Source organism: Peromyscus eremicus, chromosome 19 (genome assembly GCF_949786415.1).
Source record: "Peromyscus eremicus chromosome 19, PerEre_H2_v1, whole genome shotgun sequence".
Taxonomy (NCBI): domain Eukaryota; kingdom Metazoa; phylum Chordata; class Mammalia; order Rodentia; family Cricetidae; genus Peromyscus; species Peromyscus eremicus.
In genome coordinates, this window is record NC_081435.1 from 9,985,975 (window position 1) to 10,010,184 (window position 24,210).

At 41.5% G+C, this 24,210-nt stretch overlaps 1 protein-coding gene across 2 annotated transcripts in view; it reads right to left on the minus strand.

The window, feature by feature from the left end:
• Positions 1 to 23,680, minus strand: part of LOC131895612 (desmocollin-2) — a 37,703-nt gene extending 14,023 nt beyond the window's left edge. For both annotated transcript variants that reach the window (XM_059246108.1, XM_059246109.1), the window contains exons 1-9: positions 23,269 to 23,680; positions 14,327 to 14,411; positions 13,045 to 13,244; positions 11,446 to 11,565; positions 9,562 to 9,717; positions 6,795 to 6,939; positions 5,763 to 5,929; positions 2,443 to 2,577; positions 2,007 to 2,192 (exon numbers count right to left, since the gene is read on the minus strand). In XM_059246108.1, the coding sequence (XP_059102091.1) occupies positions 2,007 to 2,192; positions 2,443 to 2,577; positions 5,763 to 5,929; positions 6,795 to 6,939; positions 9,562 to 9,717; positions 11,446 to 11,565; positions 13,045 to 13,244; positions 14,327 to 14,411; positions 23,269 to 23,337 (1,263 nt within the window). In that variant the 5' untranslated portion in view covers positions 23,338 to 23,680. The remainder of the gene's footprint in view (positions 1 to 2,006; positions 2,193 to 2,442; positions 2,578 to 5,762; positions 5,930 to 6,794; positions 6,940 to 9,561; positions 9,718 to 11,445; positions 11,566 to 13,044; positions 13,245 to 14,326; positions 14,412 to 23,268) is intronic.
• Between the last annotated feature and the right edge of the window lie 530 nt (positions 23,681 to 24,210).

Here is a 24,210-nt window from a genome sequence, read left to right on the forward strand (position 1 = left end):
GTGACACTTCCCCCAGAGTGCTCAGACCTGTGTCATAGTTTACACATAACTCCCCTGTGGTGGCTGAAGAAGTTTAATATGGTACCGTTAAGGTGGGATAAGAATAAGACAACGGTGTTCCAGGTTATTAACCACTTTCTTTTTGCCTCTGTAAACTTGCTTATCACTGTAGGACTGGGATGAAGTGGTCCTTTTATTACTATGTAGTGGAAAGAGAAACCACTGAGGGGAGTGAAACAATGCTCTTGCCCAGCTGTGGATTCCACAGATAATTATAATGCACACTTTTGATATCCACCTTCATAAACCCTTCCTTTAGCCCCTTTGACATGGCATGCTGTTGGACTCTAAGGTTGCCATCCTTCTGCTAGCGGTAAGAAGAAATTCATTTAACCCAAGTCTGAACTGAGTCTAACTCTCTGGTCTTCCCAGTAGACTCGAACACCATAACAGTGGAGGGACAAGAGTATAGAAAGCTTAAAGACATTAGTTGCTCCTTTTTGAGATCTATTCCACCAAGGTCAATGGAAAACATGCTTTATTCTGCCTGGTTAGTGGGGTGATGGGAACAGCTGACAGAAATGATCCAGAAATAAAGTCTGGTATTAGGGTTGGGGCAGCAGTTAGGTTAAGTAAAAGATGGGATTTAAAGGGCTTTCCTTTGTTGTTTTTAAACAGAAATTAACCCAGAAACTGCAGCTAATTAGTATCATTGTGAGGAAAATGGACTTATTATTTTTGATCCACTGTCTTTGAGAATGTGTAAAAGGAAAACTCTCTAGACCACTGGTTCTCAACCTTCCTAATGCTGTGACCCTTTAATACAGTTCCTCATGTGTGGTGACCCACAACCATAAAATCGTTTCATTGCTACTTCATAACTGTAATTTTGCTACTGTTATGAATTGTATTGTAAATATCTGATATGCAGGATATCTGATATGCCACCACTGTGACCCACCAAGGAGGTCATGACCCACAATTTGAGAACCACTGCTCTAGACCCAGGATGGAATCATATTCTATTTAATGATGTCATACAAATGAACCTATGATGTCATATAAGCATCTAAGGTCAAAGCAGCTTGGATTGTTTCTGGTACCAGGTCTAATTCTTATGTGCAAAATAGTATCAGAAAGAGGTCTTGGAAGCAGGGATATCATTGACTGCTTGAGTTGCATGCTATGAACCTGGATGATAAGACTGCACCATATACAAAATACAGACAAATAGACCCACTGGTAGTCTCCCTGTGGGTCTGACCAGGTATGACTCATTTAAGAAATTCAGTAAGTGGTAACTCCTTGACCCAGAAACAGAAAGAATAGTCTGTAAAAGATTGGCTCTGTCCACTGGTGTCAAAGCTATGCTAGCTTATTAAACTGTTAAAATCTATGTTAGAAAATGGAGACTATGCCACATGAATAAAACACAAATAAACATGTTTTAAAATCATGTCTTTGTCAATGGTGATTGTGTTGATTAGTTTTTTCAACTTCCTACAAGCTAGAGTCATCTGAGAAGAAAGAACCTCAGTTGAGAAAAGGCCTCCATAAGACCGGTCTGTAGGCAAGCCTGTGGGGCATTTTTTTGATTAATGATTGATGTGGGAGGGCCCAGGACATTGTGGGTGGTGCCACCCCTGACAAGGTGTTCTTGAGGTATCTCAGAAAACAAACTAATCAAGAAGAGAAAGCAAATCAGTAAGCAGTGTCCTTTCACAGTCTCTGCTCCAGTTCCCGCCTTGAGTTCCTGTCCTGACTTCCTCTGGTGATGGACTATGTATAACACGGAAGTGCAAGCAAAAAAACAAAAAAAAAAAACCTTGTTACTCAAAGTGAACCTGTTCATTCCATTTAATACATATGAATAAAATGATATTTATAATTACCCTTGTTATATACTTTATGCCTCCATTTATCAGAATAGCTTTCTTCCCATTAAATCTTTGCCTGCTATTCTATATTATAAATTACAAATATCTAATTTGCTAATTAATTCTTACCTTAACCACACACAAAATGCCTTCATTGGTTTTGGGATCTGTCACAATTTTAAAATTTCCATTTTCGTTGCCCTTTAATATGGTATAATTAGCTCTCCAATTAGGAGAGTTAACTAAATCTTTATCCTGAACAGTAAGACGTAAGATTTCCACATCAACTGTATTTTCCTCCACTGAGGTCACATACTAAAAAAAGAAAAGGAAAAAAGAATAAAGCTTCATTAATTAGTCTTCACAAAACAAGATCATCTTGTGAAGCAAGCCTCCTTCTTACAAATTCCAAAGCACCATGTTCTCATGTTTAAAACTCTAAGCCCCAGCTTCTTCCATGTCATTGAGAGCATTTCATGCCAAACCGTGGAGCACAAAAAGATGCACACACTTTCAAACCCACACTAAGTCATGCATTTCTCTCTAATAAACAGCACACACTTACAACAGAGCGAGTGAATGTTGGCAAGTTGTCATTCACATCCCCGATAGTAATAATGCAGGTTGCTGTTGTCTGCAAACCAAAATACTGGCCATCCATATCCTGTACTTTTATTTTCAACTGGTATTTCTCAATTAGCTGAAAACAAAGAAAATGTAACTGTTAGACAAACGCAGCATCTTTACAAGGAGAATCTTGACTTCCACTCGGTAGCTCTTCTGGCACTGATAATTTAGGGGACGGTTGTTACATTTAACAGCATTTACATCTAAAAAGAATGTCTTGCTCTAGTAATGTGCAATCAGTATATGAAAACTGAGTCGTTTCTCAAATGGAATGTGCTATCAACTCAAGGAATATATAATCAGCTTTACTGACTTTCAAAAGGAAGAGAAACTCTGTGGTCATGAGTACATTTAATATTACACAGTAATGCGAAAAATGTTTTATGTCCCATCCAAAGTATATTTTTATAATCAAAAGTATTATAACTAAAATGACTGCTCTCCTTCTTTTCAAACACCTTCATCCCATAATTTCAGTCCCTATTCTTTCCTGTCTTCACCCACTAACTAAAGAAAAACTAGAGTGTTAATGTTTACGATACCACGTGCGCCTTTCCCAGAGCACCTCTCTCGCACAATCTCTAACGTACACAGTTTGAATGATGCCTGACTTCACCTGATTATCCTTACAAACCTCACGCTGATGTCTGCCAGGAGGTAGGCACGTTTCCTTTGTGTCAAGAAGCATTGAAATTTATCCAAAACAGTCAGTTAATGAGAAGTCAAAGAAAGGTTTTTATTGTCCTAAGATGCCAATTTGTATTAGCTGCAGATGAAAGAGAAACTCCAATATTCAAAAAGGCTGAACAGGCAAAAACTAGAATCCTGAGATCAAAAAATTCCTGCTAAGCACTGTTTAGTAAACTTCATGCGTCCAAGGTGTGTAACCGTTTCTGTCATCAGCATTCATTTACTTTTGGGATTTATTTTCATTATTTGTCACTGTGTGTAAATGTGTGTGTTGGGGGGGGGGGTGTGATCAGAGAGTCCGAAAAAGAGTATCGATCCCCTGGGGCTAGTGGCACAAGCAATTGATACGGGCTAAGGTTCCCCGCACAAGAGGCACAAATATGCACCCTTAACAGCAGAACCATCTTGCAGTCCTGTAAAAGTTCACTTAGAGGCTTTGGTTTGGAAACTTAAGAAGCCATTTTGACTTTTTCATTGTTTGTTTGTTTGTTGTTTCTATTCTGAAGGACAGTATTTTTACATGAAAAGAGCCTGTAGTTGTCCAGAGGAGAGCATTTAGAAAACATTTTGTTAAATCACATCAATAAAAGCAACTATTTATTTGTTGCCAATGATAACTTTGTATAACTTGTGTCAACCATTAAGGTATAAAGGGAAGTGAAAGCATGATGCCTTGATATTGTTTAATCATTCGTCAATATTTGGAAATTTGCATTAAGTCAGGAAATGTAGCCCGGAGGTGGTGGCGCACGCCTTTAATCCCAGCACACGGGAGGCAGAGCCAGGCGGATCTCTGTGAGTTAGAGGCCAGCCTGGTCTACAGAGCGAGTTCCAGGAAAGGCGCAAAGCTACACAAAGAAACTCTGTCTCGAAAAACAAAACAAAACAAAAAGTCAGAAAATGTAGCTAATAGGAAGGTTTTTTAAAAAAGATTTTTGTCTTATTTATTTTAGTTGTATGCATGTGTGCCATGTGCCTGAGTACATGTATGTGCTGCACGTGTCACAGAGGTCATGTGGTCAGGAGGTGTCAGGTGCCCTGGAACTGGAGTTATAAGCAGTTGTGAGCTGCCCAATGTGGTGCTGGGAACTGAACCCAGGTTCCTAAAAGTGCCGCAAGATCTAACTAATAAGCCATCTCTCCAGCCCCTGTTGGAAATTTTGAGATTCAAAGTAACACCCAATAGTCATGTACTACTACAAGATTAAAGATGATACACAATAAATAAGCCTGGCAAAATACTGTAAGAATTCAGGTGAATAGTACTTGCTGGGGGAATGTAATAGTTGGATAAGGAACTAAGTAAATGGCTAATAGGGTAGTCACAAATACAGAATATATATGTAAAATATTCCCACAAGGAAGTCAACATGCTTACAAAAGTTTTAAGTAGAAGATGAGAGGAGACATCTAACACAGTTTGAGATCATGACTCCAAGGTGATACTAGAAAAATCATCAATAGAGGAATAGGAAAGAGAGCTTGTTGACAAGTAAAATTTTATAAACACTGCATCTGAGGTGCGTTTCAGAAGTCCAGGCAGGTAAGGATTTGAGCAGTTAGCTGAGATGGGAAGCGAGGCCTACAATGTGTGAAGGTATTTCTATCTGTGTAAGGGGAAGAATATAAACAAGACTTCTGCAGAGACACACGTTAAAATAATTCTTTCTCAATAGATAACACATTTCTGCCCATCTTGATTCACTCTTTATATTTGACACTTCCTTGTTTAATACTACAAGTATACTTCCATGAAAAATTTGATTTCATAAAAGATAAAAGTCAGCCGGGTGGTGGTGGCGCACGCCTTTAATCCCAGCACTCGGGAGGCAGAGGCAGGCGGATTTCTGTGAGTTCGAGGCCAGCCTGGGCTACCAAGTGAGTCCCAGGAAAGGCGCAAAGCTACACAGAGAAACCCTGTCTCGAAAAACAAAAAACAAAAAACAAACAAACAAAAAAAAAAGATAAAAGTCAGAAGAGAATAACCTCGATGCTCTAAATTAGCATTCCATTAAGTAACCACTTAGTGACCTTCATCTGCATCATAAAAACAATACATTTCCTAAGGTTGGGAACTAGTCTTACTTTCCCGAAATGCTCACACAGGTGATGCTCAGATAGGCAGGCATAAGCATCCCTCATCTAAGGGGTCTGGAGACCAGAAGTGTTTCAGATGTTTAGAGATTTTAGAATACTTACATCAACATCACAGGATACCTCAGTGTCAGGTCCACATTTAGACACAAAATTGTTGTGGGTTCCCTTCATGCCTGACACACAAAGCTCAAAGGCAATCATACACCACGTTTTTAGCAGGTCTATGCTTTGGCTGCATCCTGTCCATGATGTTAGGTGTTGAATTGTCTATCTCTGACATCAAATCAGTGATCAAAAACGTTCATATTTTGGAGCCTTCCTGCCTTGAGATACTTCGGATTAGAGATAATGTATCTCTATTCTTAAATTGCCACATTTATCCGCTAACACTTGTCACCACTCTGTCCAACTGAGACCGTGTGCTCTTAAAAGCCACGCTCTAATCTAGCTTTTTCGGCTGACATTTGTTACCTCTCTGTCCAGCTGAGACGATGTGGTCGTGATCACGCCAGTAGTGGGATGCATAGTAAACAGAGTGGGTGGGGAAGCCGACTGCTCCAGGATGGAGTACCTCAGCTGAGTGTGCAATGTTCCCGGCTCATCGTTGTCAGTGGCGCAGACCTCCCCCACAACAGAGCCTGCAGAGGAAAAGTTGCTGTTGAATTTCCAAACATGCGCTCTATGTCTCTTATTTCGCTCTTTTCTGCCTACTTCAGAAGCCTGCCGGAGCACTTTATCACAGATCAGGATCATAGTTTTTATAAGTTAATTGATACCAACATAAAATAACACTTCCTTTTAAATACGCTCACTTTCTAATATTTTGGGGATCTGGTGACCCCAGCACCTATTTTTACTATATTTTCGTATGGGTGCCTATAAACGATTATGCTGTCCCTCTGTGAACTCTGAACTTCTACTGAGATTTTCTAGTTATTCTTAAGCTCTTTTTCTATTTGCAGGCCTGTGCTTAAATTAACCATTTGAGGCAGTTCTCTCTAAAAATTCTTTTGGTTCAGCCAGATCTTCTCAAGGGAAACCCCCAAAATTGCAGTCTGACATCCAACCAATTTGAGCCTGGAGATAACAAGACTGAGAAAATCTTGTGTATTGTTCTCAGTGACTTTTGATCATGCCCAGAATACTACCACCCATTTAGTCATTAGGAGTTCAGCAGACAAGTCTCCAAGTGCTGAATGACTTCACTTATAGATAGACTCTTCCCTTTAGAAGTATGTCATTTACCTCTCATAGAAATGTAAAGTAATTTCTTTCTTGAGGCACCAGGATGCATGTAGTCTGTTTGATAATCTAGTCTACAGATAACCCATTTACTGGATAAGAAATTGCAGCTTTTCACATGAAGAAAGGACAGAAGAAAATGCCTCCCAGGACCCATGTTCTTGGCACCACAGTAGGCTGCTTTCCTGTGGCCGTAGAGAGGCTCAGTTTATGAACCAAAGCCCATCCAAGCTGCCCTGCATCATTGGTGTAGCTACTTACCAACGGCACTGTTTTCCAAAACTGTGAAACTGTATACTGTCTTTGTAAAAATTGGGTAGTTATCATTCTCATCCTCAATTTTAATGAGGAGGGTCAGTGGGTACTCTGGCGTATACCCATCTGGAGTTGTTGCAAAGGCGGTCAGCTGTGAATAGAGTAAAATCAGGAAAAAGTGAAAATTGTTGTAGAATAATCTTTATTGTACACTGTGAAGAAGTATCTTTGCCAAGGTGCCTTCTGACTGGTTTAATAAGGAGCTGAATGGCCAGTAGCTAGGCTGGAAGAGGTTAGGTGGGACTTCTGGGGACAGAGAGGTCTTGGGGAAGAAGGGTAGTTGTCAGCCGGATGCAGAGGAAGCAGGGTGAGAGGAAAAAGCCACGAGTCATGTGGCAGCATGTAGATGAATAATTTAAGTTATAAGAGATAGTTAGAAACAAACCTCAGCTAAGGCCAAGCTTTCATAATTAATAATAAGTCTCCATGTCGTTTTTTGTGAGTTGTCGACCCAAAGAAAAATCCATCTACAGAAAATAACCAAGTTTTGCTTTTGTGGTGCTGGGGATGGGTTTTAGGGCCTCGCACAGGTCCAGCATGCTCTCTCCATTGAGCTACACCCTCAGCAACCCCTCAAGTGGCACTTTAAAATAAAGCATGGCTGCAGATCGCTTTGGCTTTCATTGGGAGACTACTCAGGCTTGAAGCGCTCGCCTTCCACTGCTATTGCTTCAGGATGCAGACATGACTGTGATGTGGAAAGAGACACCAGACTTCCTGAGGAAGCAGAATATGTTTACAGTGATCTACTATACTAATGTGCATAATTTTAACTTCCTCACTATTACTGTATGTCATCCATAAGTATAATATTTATTATTATTATTTACTAAAAATATTGATTTTTTTTCTGTCTGACAATTTTAGAAACGTAGATTTTAAGTACCTCTTTTGGATATTTCTTAATTTACACTACAAATTCTGGGTGCAATTAACTCGGGTATTATTTTATTTTCTGTTAGTATTTTAGGTACCACCATGGTTATATTAACATATAACATTTCCTAAGAATGTTTTTATTTGAAAAGCAGGAGTTGGAAAGTGATCAAATGAGTAGCTACAGATTTTGTGTGGGATATAATTTATGCGGGGCTCTAGCAAGCCAGAGCAGAGCAAGCACAGATCTGAACATGGTAAACACGGCACCAACAGGTCTTGTCCTTTCCCTCTCCTTTGCTAAAAACCGTTAGGTTACGTCCCCAAAGCTAGTTCCAAAGTCCATTCCCTTATTTGATGACTGACTCATTCCTGAGACAGAACACCAGGGTCCAACAATCATAATGCATGATTTGGCTAATATGTCCAATCAGGATTTAACAGCTCACCCTAGCACAGACTCCCTTTCTTTTCCTTAAAAACTCACTGCTGAAAAACAACAACAACAACAAAGATATGCTTGCTGCTGCTGCTGCTGCTGCTGCTGCTTACTGTCTGCTTCTGCCCAATCCAGAGGCAGCAGCTCCCACCCCGCCATGCATACCCCTTCGGGTAATAAATCTCCTTTGTGCTGAGAATATGGTGTATGGGTGTGTCCTGTATGGACTCTGGAGTGCCACCCTCCCTTAAATTTTATTCCTTTTAGTTTTATGCTGCATATTCCAAACCAAACCAGTTTTATAACAACTATCATAGAAACAGCAGAACATTACAGATACTTAGAAAACCACACTGCAACAATCCTAAACTTGAACACAGGACTCACAGCTTGCATGTCTATACGGTTAGTTTGGTTTCCTCGTGAATAAAGAATGAACTCATCCAAAACTGCATAAAATAATGAAAAATAAGTAAGATAAGCAGGTCCTGCTGGGAAATCAAGCCAGCGTGAGGTCAGGTTTTTACAGGAGAACGCATATCCCCACAGGGGAAATCCATGAAACGTCCGGAAGACTGAATGAGCTTTGTTACGGGCTGCCCACCCTCCTGGTCTCGCTGGGATCGACTCTCCCACTGCAAGGGGCTGAGGTCCAGCTAAGTGCTGAGCCTCCCTTGGCTCCTGGGGCAGACCCACTCCGCAGAGAGCTTCTCTAACAAACAAATGGGCTGCCAAAGTGTTTGCTCCCTTGGAAAACTAAACAGGAAAAAAAAAACCCATAAAACCGGGAATAACCTAACAGAAATGAATTTTTATTTAGTCCATTCAATTTGTTTGTTTCAAGCCAATTCTGCTATCGATTGCAGCCAGAACGCCAATGAAAACCTCAGGGAACAAAGAGAAGTAGGTAAATGGAGAGTGAAAGACACAGTGGCTGAGGTTAATAACTGCTGTGCTGGCTAATTTTATGTCAGCTTAACACAGGCTAGAGTCCTCGGAAAGGAGAGAAGACCAGTTGAGAAAATGCCTCTATAAGATTGTGCTGTGGGCAAGCCTGTGGGACATTTTCTTGATTAGTGATTGATGGGGGAGGGCCCAGCCCATTGTAGGTGGAACAATCCTGGTGGGATGGTGTCCTGGGTTCTATAAGAAAGCAAGCTGAGCAAGCCATGATGAGCAAGCATCACTCCTCCATAGCCTCTGCATCAGCTCTTGCCTCCAGATTTTTGCCCTGTTTGAGTTCCTGTACTGACTTCCTTCAGTGATGGACTACAGTGTAGAAGCATAAGCCAAATGAACCCATTCCTCCCCAGCTTGTTTGGAAACTGTGTTTCATCACAGCAATAGAAACCAAAACCAAGACAACTGCTAATACAACACATGATCATTAGACCTTACCTGAAAGGATTCATACTGCTCACGATCTACGGGACCAGTGCAATACAGGTTTCCAGTATCTCTTTCCACATAAAATAAGTTCAGAGGATCTCTATCAACTCCTGGACCTCTGATGGAATAGTATATGGTGTAGTTTTGAGCCGTATCAGATTGGATCTAGAGAGTAGATATTATAAGCATGAGACATATTTTTATTTCAGCAGAATTTTCAGGGGTATGTTTATGCTATTACACTGCCAGTTACTAGAATAAACAATAGTCGTTTGTCTTATTCAGTATTAGAAAAATGCAGCAATAGAATAAAGAATTATGATTGAAAACAAGATATTTGCAAAATCCTACAGCAGAATCTTAATTTCCAAATCAAGGAATATTTAGAAGACTGAACATTATATACATGAATCAAACACTTGGGACTTCTCTGTGTTAGAAAATATAACAATACGAGAGTGAATGGTTATCTCTCGCCAGTCTATTTAAGTCCTGAGATGAAACTGCACTTGGCAAAGCATTTTAGAAAGTGGTTTTCACCAGGTATGGTGGCATATGCCTGTAGTCCCAGCACGGAGAAAGTAGAGACAGGGGAACTAGGAGATAAGGCCAGCCCGAGGCTACTGAACAAGACCTGTCCAAGTGGATAAGACAAATTCTGAAAGACAAACATCACGTTTTCTCTCATTTATGAATCTGGACTATATGTGTGTATGTGTATGCTTGTGTTTGTATATATATATATATATATATATATATATATATATATATATATATATATATATATTTGTGTATGTATATATGTATATATAAATATTTATGTGTGTGTTTATGTATATATATATATGTGTATATATATATATACCCTAACCCCCATGTATATATACATATATGTGTGTGTGTGTGTGTAACAATTTATATATGACATGAAAGCAGAAGGGGGACTGAAGGAAAGGGATGGGGGTGTGGCAACAGAGAGAAGTGAGTGGATAGGAGTGACTATGGTGAAAATACATGATATGCTTGAAAGGATCTGTCTTTGTGAAGCTTAACAGTGAACAAAACGAACACCAACTGAGCTACATAATGAAATCTTGCCTCAGATTGGGGGTGGGAGAAGCTCCCTGCTCCTGCAGAAGACCTAAGTTTGGTTCCCAGCTCCTACAAGCATCCATAACTTGAGTTCCAGGGAAGCTGATGTCCTTTTTCTGGCCCCCACAGGACTGGCTGCATGTGATGCACATAAATGCATGTGGATGCACACACAGACACATAAAACAAATCATTTTTTAAAAAAGAAATTGGCTTGGTAGATGGAAACTGGTAGGGAAGATGGAAACGGAGCAGCAGGAGAGGAGAAGGATGAAAATGAGCAAAGCGTAACAATTGAAATAAGCGAAGATGTAATAGTGAACCCACTATTGTGTGCACTAATTTACAACTCAACTTAGAACACTAGGCGGAAGGGAAGAAACAGACTTGGGAATAATGACTAGAAAGCCTGTATCTTTCTCCTTCAGTTCGGCAATTTTCATGTTTATTGAGGCATGCATTTTTGGATTTTATAAGCTGTGATACCTTTGTTGACTCGGAAAAAAATTTTAAAAACATGCTTTAGAATGCTAGATGAGCTTTACAGCTCTTATAGATTTCATGACTAAAGCTGAAAAATGTGTACACAACTGTTAAGAAATATACATATACGTTGAAACATGATACTTAAACCTTCCATTCAGATATTCACACGCAACTATTTTACATATTTTTGATTAGTAAAGATTCAACCAAGGCCTTGAACATGGCAGGCAAGCATTCTGAGATACATTTCCAGCCCTCATGCAATTATTTTTAAATCAATATTAATTATTTTTTGAAAATGGAAGTAAACTATACCTGTTGAAGGAAAAGTGGGAAAGGACCCAAGGAGTTCTCTAGCATGGAACAAGGGATAGGCGCCCATCTTCTCTTGGCACGGCTGAGGACTTTCTCTGTGTGCAGTCTTTTATTTAGTACCTTGATTCAGAAGACAAGAATGATAAACTTTCATTGATAAAGTCAATGATGACTTCATCCCCAGACATTAGAGCTGATATATTTGTCTCCTCTTACGAAGATTGGCTAGGGAAGTGTAAACCCATGACGGTGCTTCAAAACCAAGCTAATCTTCAATACTGCAGAAATAATAACAAGAATGACAAAGAAGACGACCGTGGTTGTTATGCCAACCACTCTCTTGAGAAAATACCTTGGTGGAAGTATGGAAGAAAGAGAGATGGGCTGGAAGAATAGACGTAACACTGAAAAGCAAATTCTTGCTGCCACCTTGCCATGCAAGGACACAAGAGGAAGGAGATGGAATGAGAATGACTGGGACAGTTAGCATAAGCAGATTCCACTCACCAGCAACTAGCCAGAGCCAGGGGACCAACAGTCATCAGTCAGACGAAGAGAGAAATATCGTGATAGCGCTCCAACTGCTTCAGTGAAGAATGGCCAGGGACTGACTACCGAGGAGAGGCTGTTTTGACCTTTGGTGTCACAATCGATAGGCACGTACGTACGTACGTGGTCCCAACCTTCTCCCTTGTTACCTGTCTTCTAAGACTACAAGCCACGCTAATGACACAGGGTAGGCAAGATGTGAGCAAAGGAGGAAAGTTGTAGCTGTGTCCCAGAGGCTGAGCCTCCTGATAGTCAGAAGCCCATTGAGGTTCAACACCTTGAAGCCGCAGTTAGATTGTTTCTGCTACATTAGAAACTAAAGCACAAGGGTATTCTCCCACACGTGTGCCCTAACAAAGGGGCTGCAGCCTCCAAGGCCTGGCATCATCTCTTGCATTGTAGCTTGACTCATCTATACACACACTCCTTTTGTGGGCTTTTCTAGAGGATCATGGAAAGAAACCCCCTAAAAATACATGTGGTCCATCATAACTTGACACCATAAAAGGATCATCTTTCCCCCAGAATATGCCACCCGTCTCGTGAATATTAATAAAACTTCTTTAAGAGCCACAGCACGGAATTCGCGGGGCAGATGACTGCCTTGCACCACCCAATCTCTGTCTGTAGGGTTTGTTTGCTTGCCGTGGGTTGGCTAAATAAACATCTGCTCAAACTCTCTATGTCTTTTGACTGAAGTCTTGTCTTCAAGAAGACAAGAACCAGAAACCCTTTTAACATTAGTACGCATGAGGGGAGAAAATTTTGATCAAGAGGGGGTAGTTTCCAAACTCGTTCTGGAAATCCATTCCAAAAATCAAAGTGTCACTTTGGGTCCTAGCTCAAGTTCTCGGTGCAGCTTATCACAAATGAGAGGGATGACGAACTGCAATGGCGTGTTGAACAGCCAACCCTCCTTCACTAAACACTGCTAACCCACAGCTTTTATTAGTCACCCCACGTCTTCTCTCGTTCCACATCCTCCTTGGTGGTGTCAGTTGACCCTAAGGAGGCAACGCCATTACGCTTCCCGCATACCTTCTCATTTACCTCTGCTGGAACTTCTAAATGGACAGATAGCTCTCTTTCTTCTTGGCTCTCCGCGTTGAAAAGCCATATAGTAAAGCTTCTTTGGCCCGAGGACAAGACAACAGAATTGGTTGTGTACACAGAGCCATCTTCTAAGACTTGGAAATCAGGATCACTCAGATGAATTACATTTGCCGACTTAAGGCAGTCCTTCAGGTTCACTGAGGAAATACATACAGCAGTTCACTTTAGCAGCATAGAGTTCAGAAGTATATACAGTATGTGTGTGCAAGGGGAGCAAAACACTTAAATGACATTCACACTGGAATATTTAGTGTTTTTAAATCATATATGAAACTATATGGTTAAGATCCTCTCTAAACACACATATTGTTTCTAGTGCTTGTTCTACACCCATTTGCAGAGATATTTCTCCTGAAACAAAGGAATGTGAACTTCAGTATTTGAATATTTGACACAACACTAAAAATGAGGGTTTTTTTCATAACTAAAATTAGCTGTTAAAGACTACATACTACCTGAGTTAAAGTTATTAAATTGATGTACTACTGAAGTCTACACCAAATGTAAAACAGTTAACATATGATGGTCACATTGGGTTGATTTACTTTTCCTCATACAACTAAGTCCTATAAAGAATTGACAGGCCAGTAAGATATCAGGGGGTAAAGCTCTGGTCCTATATGTGTGTGCTTGTGTGTGTGTGTGTGTGTGCATGCACACATGTACATACACACACACACACACACACACACACACACACGCAGACTCACACACACTTATTTAATAAGTTAAATAAAACAAAGGATTGATGTAAAGAAGTACATGGGACTAAAGATATAGCTCAGGGTAGACGGTTTGCTCAGCATGTACAATGGCTGGTGCAATGCTGTACAAATGGGCTTGATGCCCATCACACCTTAAAAAATGGTGGAAATAAAATGCAGTAAGAAGTAAAAATATTTAATGATGAAAATCCAAGAACAACACCTTAAAACTCAAGAAATAATTCCAATATTACTCTCAAATGCTTAGAAACACACACAATATCATCCATGCAGTACAAATGTCAAAAATTATGTCATTATTTGAACTTAAATCTTTTTATCTTCTTTGGGTAATCATATTTTTCAATAAAAATATGATATAACATGTGTTAAAAATGAATGCACTATTCACTTTTAACTATTAATCATGAATTGCTCATGGTCCTAAACGTCACAGTAGCTTTTAACAAAGCACACCACATTAGGACTTATTACAGACTGCAGCTGCTCTTTACCTCTGCCAACAAATTTCTCCGCAGGTAGTTCAGAGGGGACCTGAAGGATCACTTCTTTACAAGCATCACAGGCAAGTGCAAGGATCTAGAAGAAACAGATTAGTGTCATACACTCACAAGATCTTTCTAATGAATATGGAGTTCACCTAAGTCTCAATTACATAGTAATATCCTCTTAATTACATAAAAGAAACAGTAAGCCGGGCGGTAGTGGCGCACGCCTTTAATCCCAGCACTCGGGAGGCAGAGCCAGGCGGATCTCTGTGAGTTCGAGGCCAGCCTGGGCTACCAAGTGAGTTCCAGGAAAGGCGCAAAGCTACACAGAGAAACCCTGTCTCGAAAAACCAAAAAAAAAAAAAAAAAAAAAAGAAACAGTAAATACTTAAGTATATGTATAGCTACACAATTTTTTTATTATTTTTTAAAACTTTATAATTTAAAATTATTTATTATTTTATTTAACAAAATAAAATAAGAAATATGTACTAGAGTAAGAAACCTGAAATATATGAAGGAGATGGATCAAAGGGTAACAGGTTCCCATGGCTCCCTTCTTTACAGTGGACTTAATACTGGAGGAACCACATTCTTTCTTAGGAATGTTTTTATTTTACTTTGTAAAATGAATTTACTAGTATCTTCACTGACTGGGACAGTGGAGTGAAGATCCAGCAGCAACATGTGTGAGACTGGACCAAACACACACAAGAAAGAGAAAAAAAATAAATTCACCATCCCATCACACTGTTTCCATAAATGTTCAATATCCCAGGAGCTACAGACCCCAAGCAGTCTTGTGAACCAAACCTGGGTGCCATCACTGAAAGGCACTGTGACTGCCATGGGAGGGGTGGGCAATGTCTAGGTATGAGTCTATGCAAACATGAGACCTTATTCTGAAGACACACCTTCTCACTGACAGTTAGAAAACACTTGACTTCAAATATTTTAAACTATTTAGTAATCTACCGTGAGCCAATTTCAACTGATCATGCACTAGAAAACCTAAATTTTATTATGTTGTGAACTTTTTCTATGGATGCCTCTGAAAGGTGTGTGCTCTGTTTTCCTCAGTTCACCAAAATGATAGGCCCAAAGCAAGAAAACCAGCCAGCATCTATGCTGCTAAGTATGAAGTCCTTTAGCGTAAACTAAAATCAGCCGGATTTGGATGAACATTTTCATTTCCAGTCCATCTTAAAGCACCTGTAATTATCCAATTTCAACTATATAAGAATGATCCAATAAGTCAGAGATTACATTTTAATTGCAAAATTGAAATACCTCTCCCCAAACAAGACTTTTAAATTGAAAGTAAAAGATGGGAATTTTCTTTCTTTCTTTCTTTCTTTCTTTCTTTCTTTCTTTTCTTTTCTTTTCTTTTCTTTTTGCCAAGAGAGTAAGACTTTATTGGTCTTTACAAAGTTAATGTGGCAACCCAAAATTGCCAACTAAACATTAGGATTTTAAAAATTGACTTTTTAACATTGGAATAAAAATTGGATAACATTGGATGCTAGGGGTTGGGGAGGTAGCTCAGTATAACAGGACCCTGGTTCAGTTACGAGCACCCACATCCAGGGGATGTGATGCCTTCCTCTGAACTCTGCATGCCCATGCTGCAGATAGACACATAAAATAGATTAAAAAGTTTAACTCTGGCTGAGACTGACCACCCGGAACCACTTCTCAAGCATTCTCACTCAAACTCCAAGAAGCCTGGAGTTACCACTGCAGCTGGAATTTGCATTAGCTATTCCCCCCACCCCCCATCTAATGTAAGTGAACCCTTAGGACTAGAACAAGAATTCAAGACTTCTTAAGGGACAGGGGCCTGTGTATGGTGCTTACAGGGGAAGAAGGGAATTTTCACAGGCTGCCTAGCCAAGGGAGCAGGGGCACAGCCAGGTGTTTTAAGGACTGTGGCTCAAGGAGCCTGACAAAGAATATCTCATTCACTTAGCCAACACTTATCCATTCAACCAACACTCGGTGATAAGGAGGTGCTAAGCTGAGTCACAGGCTCCAGCAGCCAGCAAAGCAAAGACCTTGCCCTCTACAGATCACGGTGCAATGCACCAGTAAACAAACAGACAAGTGCACAAATGTCACACCCCACTAAGACAGATAGCAGTTACCGGAGAAATAAAGCAGAGAAAGGAGAGAAGGCTGGAGTCTAGATGAACTGAGGGGAAAACCAGTTCCATACTTAAAGAACAGTCTGGAAGATGTTACTGAGGATCTATAATGTCATGGTGAGAAGTCCAGGTTTTGTCCAGAGAGCAAAGGAAAGCAGCAATGCATGGAACTGCAGAGTGGCCTTATCTGGGGTTCACAAGCAGTCAATCAACTGGCCTCATGGCAACAAGACATCAGACACGTGGGAACAGGAGCCAGGAGAGCAACTGCAATGGCGTACCAGTGTTCTAAGACAGGGTCATGGTACTTGCACTGAGGTCTCAGTGGTAGGGTCATGGTACTTGCACTGAGCTCTCAGTGGTAGAGGAGTTGAATGGCCCAGTTAAAACAACTGCTTTTGGAAACAGTGTCCCTGACATCCATTCATTCATACATTCAACAAATTTCATTGAATGTCTGCTATATAGTAGACAAACATGATCTGCGTGAAAATTCAACCCCAGGATGATAAGACGTATTCGTAAGCTCAATAGGGTACGGAAATGCCGTGATAGGGAAGTACAGGTTGGTAAGGGAGAGCCAACCTCACCTAGGAACAAGATGAGGACAACTGGGGCGTGGCCATGAGTCAGTCGTGATAGGAGAAGGGAAGGTTTACACTGTAAAGGTACCGAAAGACAGATGACAGAAACCTAAATAGACATCTATCATACAGTGGTTCTCAACCCGTGGGTCGTGACCCCTTCAGGGGTTGAACAACCCTTTCATAGTGGTCGCCCACAATCATCAGAAAACACAGATAATTACATTACAATTCATCACAGTCGCAAAATTACGGTTAGGAAGTAGCACTGAAAATAATTTTACAGTTGGTGGTCACCATATGAGGAACTGTAATGAAGGGTCACAGCATTAGCACGTGTGAGAACCACTGCTATAGTGAATGATGTGTATAGCACAAAGAGAAAAAAAATTAAAGTGGTTTTGAAGAATAAGTTTGGAACAGTTTCTGAATAGTGTCAACAACCTATGTGCACTTTCTTCTACATACTATAAGGAGCTGCTTTGGTTTACAAATAAGTTGGGGCCCCAAAGGCATGAATTCTGGGTGCTATGCCCCATCACTGGATGGTGTGGGCTGGACTTAATCAATGGCTGTAAATGCATGTTTCATTTGATGGCATTGTTAGAAGGTGGTGGAAAGTTTGTGTTGGCTCCCGATTCACGTAAGGAAGTCACTGAAGATGAGGCCGTGAAAGACGGATCCTGTAGTGCCTCTTTCCTGTTATTCCTTTTTACTTAATATTTACCCTGAAATAAATAGCTTTCCTCGACCATGACCTTCATCCATGATGTATCTGCCTTGCCTGAGCCTAAAAGCAATGGCATCAGTTAAGCATGGACTAAAACTTTTAAAATTCTGAGCCAGAATATAGCTTCTCTCCTTTAACATCTTTTTCTCAGGTATTTCTCAGAGCACTGAAAAAAAACTGACCAACAAAAAAGCAAAGATGTCTCCAGTAAATGAAGGTTTATATTGGAGTATGGTAAGTCTGAATATTGTGGAGAAATAAATCAGGGAAAAGAACTTTAATTGAATGAAGACATGTAAGAAAACTAAGAGAATGTCATGAAAAAATTAACTAGCTGAATAACATGATTTTGAAACATCCTACAGCATCAAAGAACGAACAAAAATAGCAAAGAATTGAAGGCCAGGGTCTGCAGATAAAGCTGAAACCTAGACTAAGTTACAGACGTAACTTCTGACCTGCCAAGATTGGCTCTGGTTTGATGGCCTCAATAGACGGAGGGACATGAAACACGGAACACACCTACAATGTACAGGAAGCTACGCTCCATTACACCTTCAATGAGAGACACTGCCACAGTTAAGCTGGCTTTGCATTGGTTTGAGATTCATTCAAATCCATGTTTTGAGTAAAAAAAAAAAAAAAGCTCTTGTATATTATAAGCACAGTGCCACAGGGAAAGCTTTGGAAGCCACCCCACTGTGATGGTTCCTCTTAGTGGATTGAGTGGGAACACACCTCTTGCATGCCTATGAAGATATTTCCAAGAGGTTTAAATGAAGAGAGAAGACCCATCCTGAATGGGGGCGACACCATCCCAAGGGCAGGGGTGCAGGACTGAGTAATAAGGAGGAAACACGCTGAGTGTCAGCACCCCTGCTTGCTACTTCCTGACTGTCTGTACAAGGGGACCAGCTGCCTCACTCTTCTTCTGCCACGGCTTTCCCACCAAAGGAGACTGTAGCCTCCAACTAGAGCCAAAACAAACGCTTCCCTTTTTAATTGCTTCTAGTCAGGTATTTGTTCACAGCAACAAGAAAAGTAGATGATCTCATCACTAATCCCAGAACCATAACAGGTTTTCCAAGGTCACCGTAGTAGATGCTTCATGTCACATTGAAGACATCTTAGACAAAAGAGCTAGGTAGGGCTTGCAAAGAGGAGGAAATATCTCTATTTACATCTGCTTTGACATTAGCTACAAAACTCAAGCAAACCAATCAATGAATTCCCATGAGGGAAGCAACTGCTAAAACACAATTATCAATCACTACTCTTCCTGTCCATGAATGAAACCAGTCACACAGTATAGAAGTTGTTTTCTAAAGCGCTCAAATGTGTGGAAATGCCAGGGAGGAAATTCTGTAAGAAGCCTACAAGGCTGAGTGGCGGCAGCACTATGCTGTCTGTTTCCTGACTGTGGGTACTGAACGCCTTGCTGTCGTCCTGCCATGACGTCCCCATGAAAGACTCAACTCTTTCAGACAAACCTAAACACATTTCTGCATTTACACAGAAAAAAAAGTGGATCCGGTCTGCCATAAGAGAAATCAGCAACATACATACATTAATCCTCAATTAAACGACAACTTTATGACCCCCATAAAATCTCAACACAGTATTTCCTGGGGCTAAACGAGCTGGTTCAAAAGGTCATAGGAAAAAAAGTATGAAAAAGAAGAGCGATGAAGGGTTATGTAGCCGTTAAAGGAGCAGATGAAGTCCTACTAAGTAAAACAAGACTATGTATCAGAATGTGGATACAAAAGTATTAGTTACAAGATTTACAAAGGACAAAGGCCATGCCTGCCTTCACCTGCTCCAGTCACAGTCCACAAAGGACATACAGAACTGTTGTCACTAATAATTTGTGAGTTTTCTATTCATCACATGCTTGCCTACATAGCATGTTGTCAAACACCATTAAGTGTGAAGAGGCATTTCAATGTTCCTTTTAACTCACTTTTCCTCATTTTTATATTTTAATGTTTTTTTATTTCTAGAATTTGTCTTGTCCTTGTTCATACTAGAATTTTCTTCACAACTTATAAGAACTTTTTAATGTATTACACTGGGCTTTAAAATGTATCCGTGTTAAAAAAGGCAAATATATTTACCTTTTAACGTAGCTTATGCTGTTGTTTGGTTTGGCTTGGTTTTATTTTTGTGTTTTTACTATGGGAATTCTGATTGTTTTTATATCATTGCTTTTCTCAACTTAAAAATGTTGAAATGTGAGTCACAGACAGGCTTTCTTAACTGAAAATGTATAGGATTCATCATGTTTCCCCTGTAATCCATATGGTGTCATCTTGCATTTTAATAGTTCATATACTTGGAGTTTTCTGTGGTGTTCTGCATAAAGTATGGGTTCAATTTTATCTTTTGCAAAACTTCTGCCTAGCTCAAGTAGCCTCAAAGTCAATCTCAATAATTCTTATATAAGATGTGACACAGTGGGTCTCAACTTTCCTAATGCTGCGACCTTTTAATACAGTTCACATTGTGGTGACCCCACCCCAATATAAAATTATTTTCATTGCTACTTCATAACTGTAATTTTGCTACTGTGGTGAATCATAATGTAAAATATGTGTTTTCCGATTGTCTCAGGGGTCTTGACCCACAGGTTGAGAACCACTGATGTAACCTGACTTCAACCATTAAATAGCTTTCTGTCTAGCCATATAAAACCTGTTCAGAGAGGACAACATCTCCAAAAATCAGTCATTGGCTTTGTGTTTGTCCTCTATAACTCTGGTACTCCTATCCATAAATGTGCCTGCTCATATATGACCAGCATACAGCCAGATTTATCCACTGAGACATTAACAACAGCAAAAGCCAGCAACAGAAGTGATACCAGTAAACAGACCTATGCAGTATCTTTGAAGATGAAGTTATTTTGACAATAAAGGATTAAGAGGAGTAATGAGGAAAAAGAAGCTTCTAGACTTTCCCATGAGGAGCAAGGTACACAGACATTCTATATATTGAAATCTCTGATACCAAAAGAAAAACATTATTTGAGAACATTAAAAAAAAATGGTATGCTACAGAGTATATCTGTAGAAATATAAAGGCTTGTTGTTTAAAGGTGATGTCTGAAACAGCAATATTAATTTGGGATAATGTGATACTTTAAAACATAACATAGATGAAATTACCTCCAGAAAAAAATGCATATATATTTACATATATATATATATACATATATATACACACACACACTCCAAGAAACAAGACTTAGAAAATCAGCATTTGCAAGTGAGGAAAACAGTGGCCAGACAAAAGTAATAAACAGAAGGGGGTGGCCAGGTCATGCGACATAGGAAGAGGAGGGTCCACTGCTTAACAGCTACACAGTTTATGTCGTGTAAGACACAGGCGTCCAGACAGCTGTTGCACAGCATTGTGCTGGTAGCTAATTTTCTGTTACTGTACGCTTAAACCCTGTCAAAAGGGAAGGTCTCATGTTATGCCTTTAAATCATATACAAAAAAAAAGGAGGATGGGGGAATCAAGAAACTGAGTAAGGAGTCAGATTCTGAGGGTCAGAGAGTTTTTTTCTAAGGTGTTAATGTCCAGAATAACAACTCAATCACAGGGTAGAATTATGTGAAGAATAGAGCACATCACTTGAACTTGTCAAAGAAGATCTTGGAAGGCTGCAGAGAACAAAGCACCATTGGGGCATTCAGGAAGAAAGCTCCAGTGGTTAAGACACTATGGGGTGGGGCAGTACTAGGAAGTGGAGAGAAGCTGACTTGTGGAATGTCAAGGGATTACCTGAGTATATGAGAAATAGGAGATGCGAAGGGAGCCGCACCCCAAAAAGTTATTCTTCCTCTTCAGTAGACCTCACACTTCTCACGCCCTTCTGAGGCTGGCAAAGCTCTATTCACATACACCACACTGGCGTTTAGAACAACCTGAGGGGACTCACACTACACTTTGCTGCTTGAAAGCAAAATGCCAGCAACCAGAACGCCCCGCCCCCTTCCCAGTGCCTATCCCTAGACTCTGAAACTAAGAGAGACCTAGGAGTGAGGGTTCTACTTCAGCTGATTTTCTCGTAGCATTCACTTCTCTTAAAGTGATCTAAGGCATGTGTATTTAGGCGTGAAGGTTTGCACTGGGCAATGCTATATCATGAAGACTAAGCATTCCTTTTCTTTCCAAGAATAAGGCCCTGCAGTATAAAAGGAAGTGGCAACTTCCTGCACTAGATATCAACCAAAGTTCGTTCTTTGTCATCAGCAACATATTTTGTGACCATTGTTTGTCCTAGGCTGTTTCTTCAGCCATAAAATCTTGACTGCAAGATACCTGTCCCTACCTGTGCTTATGAATAGCCCCTGGGAATTGTGATCAAAAGTTTAAAGTCCATTCATTCCTTGGAACTGACATTCTAAGTCCAGTAACCAACCAGATTTTCAATAACTAAAAACATAGGAATCCCTTGTGAAAAGAGAGTCCAGGAGAAATGGGAGATGCCTTAACCTTTCTGACCACACACACACACACACACACACACACACACACACACACACACTACACACACACTTGTTTTCCTAGGTTCCTCCAGGCTTCCTTCAGAGACAGCTGGAGCTTACTGCTGCAGGCTAAGGGCGAAAGGACACCATATCAAGTTGGTCACCTAGCACAATAAGCTTTTTCCTTGTCCAAGGGATCCACATAAAACTACACGCTAGGGCATTCTTATCCCTGACTCCCTGAAGGCCTACTCCCCTCCCCGGGGTGAATTCTGGAGTCTTCTGGCTCCCTAGGGAGATCCAGTCAGGTCCCTAATAAAGTCACTTTTTTGGCTCCCACTCAGAGAGGGCTTAAGGTCCTGGCTGTTTTCCTTCTTAAAGGAGAATGAATCTGAGCAGAGTTGAGACTCCTCCCAGGACAACTCTCAGGGCCAGGAAGTTCACTTCCTAGAGTTTTATGGGATCAGTGGTCATCTCTGTTCGCCCATCTCCTAATTTTGGGAGCAAGTCCAGGCTCTCTCACTCTCTCCTTCGCTCCAACTCTCACTTCTCTCTCGAATCCCAACCCTAGCACAGAACCCTCAAAAGCAACAAGTCCTTTCTTTGACCCCAAGGACACCACACTGGCTTGCGGTGTCGTCCCCCGGGGAGCTACCCTCAGTCAGGATGGCCGGCACCCAGGGCTCCAGGGACCGTGCTCCCAACCTGGCACAGCCCAGGCGCACCCCGCTCTGCCCAGGGAACCCCGAGGCCAGGGTTTTGGCTGGGCGTTCGCGATCCGCCCCCGTCTCCAACGGCGCGTGCCTATTTCAGCTCGCAGCCACACTCCCTCCCCTGCGGGACCTTGGCGCCCGGGTCGCTCAGCTTCCTGTCGTCCTCCCTCACCTCCAACAACTGCAGCGTAAGAGGTCGCGAGGCCCGGTGACCCCCACCTGGGCCAGCCGCCCCGCCCCGATGTCCCTCTCCCCGTCCCAGGATGGTCCCCGGAGCTCACCGCTAGGGTCAGTAGGTACGGAAGGCCACGGGCTGGGCTCCCGGAGCGCGCACGTCCTGCAGCCGCCATGGCCAATCCAAAGGACAGGTCGCCGCCCCGCACCGCTGCGCAGAGGTGGAGCGCGCACAGGCGCTGTTCTTGCGCTTGTCTGATGCTCCCGCCTTGATCCCAAGGGGCTTTTCCTCTGGCCGAGGGTGGAGCTCCAGGCAAGTCCAAAAGACTCCAATAGGCCACTCTTATTTTTCTTGTGTCTCCATGGCTTTAAGAACTCAGCCGGTGGGAACTCCCTCTCACCGCCACCCTTTCACCTGGACTAGGTGCTTCTCATCAGCAGACGCCACCTATATGTCCCCTGTCACCCCCACCACCCACCCCGCCCCGGTGGCCGTCTGGCAGGATTAGCAGCTGGCCCTGCCCAGCAGAAGCCCTGACTGTACTAACACTCACCGCAGAGCTCTGGCCCTGGCTCCGCCCAGCGCACTTCCCACTGCAGGTGGAGGTCCCTGCCCTGGAGGGTAACTCCCAGACCCACAACTGTCCTGAATCAACTGGCTGAGTTACTCACAGCTGTCTGAGGCCAGCCTGATAAGAGGTGGACTCAAGGGAGATTCTATTATGTAAATCAAAATCGGTCAGACAGACATGTATATATGGTTCCAACAGGAGTTGCCTCCTAGAGGGTCTCATGATTCAGAAATTTCGTAGTTTGGCAGTGACACAGGTTCGATAATTTAGGGAGAAAAGAAAAGAAAGGAAAGTGGGGAGGGAGGGAGAGAAGGAGGAAGAGAGGGAGAGAGGGAGGAAGGAAGGAAGGAAGGAAGGAAGGAAGGAAGGAAGGAAGGAAGGAAGGAAGGAAGGAAGGAAGGAAGGGAAAGGGAAATAACAAGAACAAAGTTACTACAGAAAACACATCAACTGAGGCCCAGCCATCAGCTAAATGCG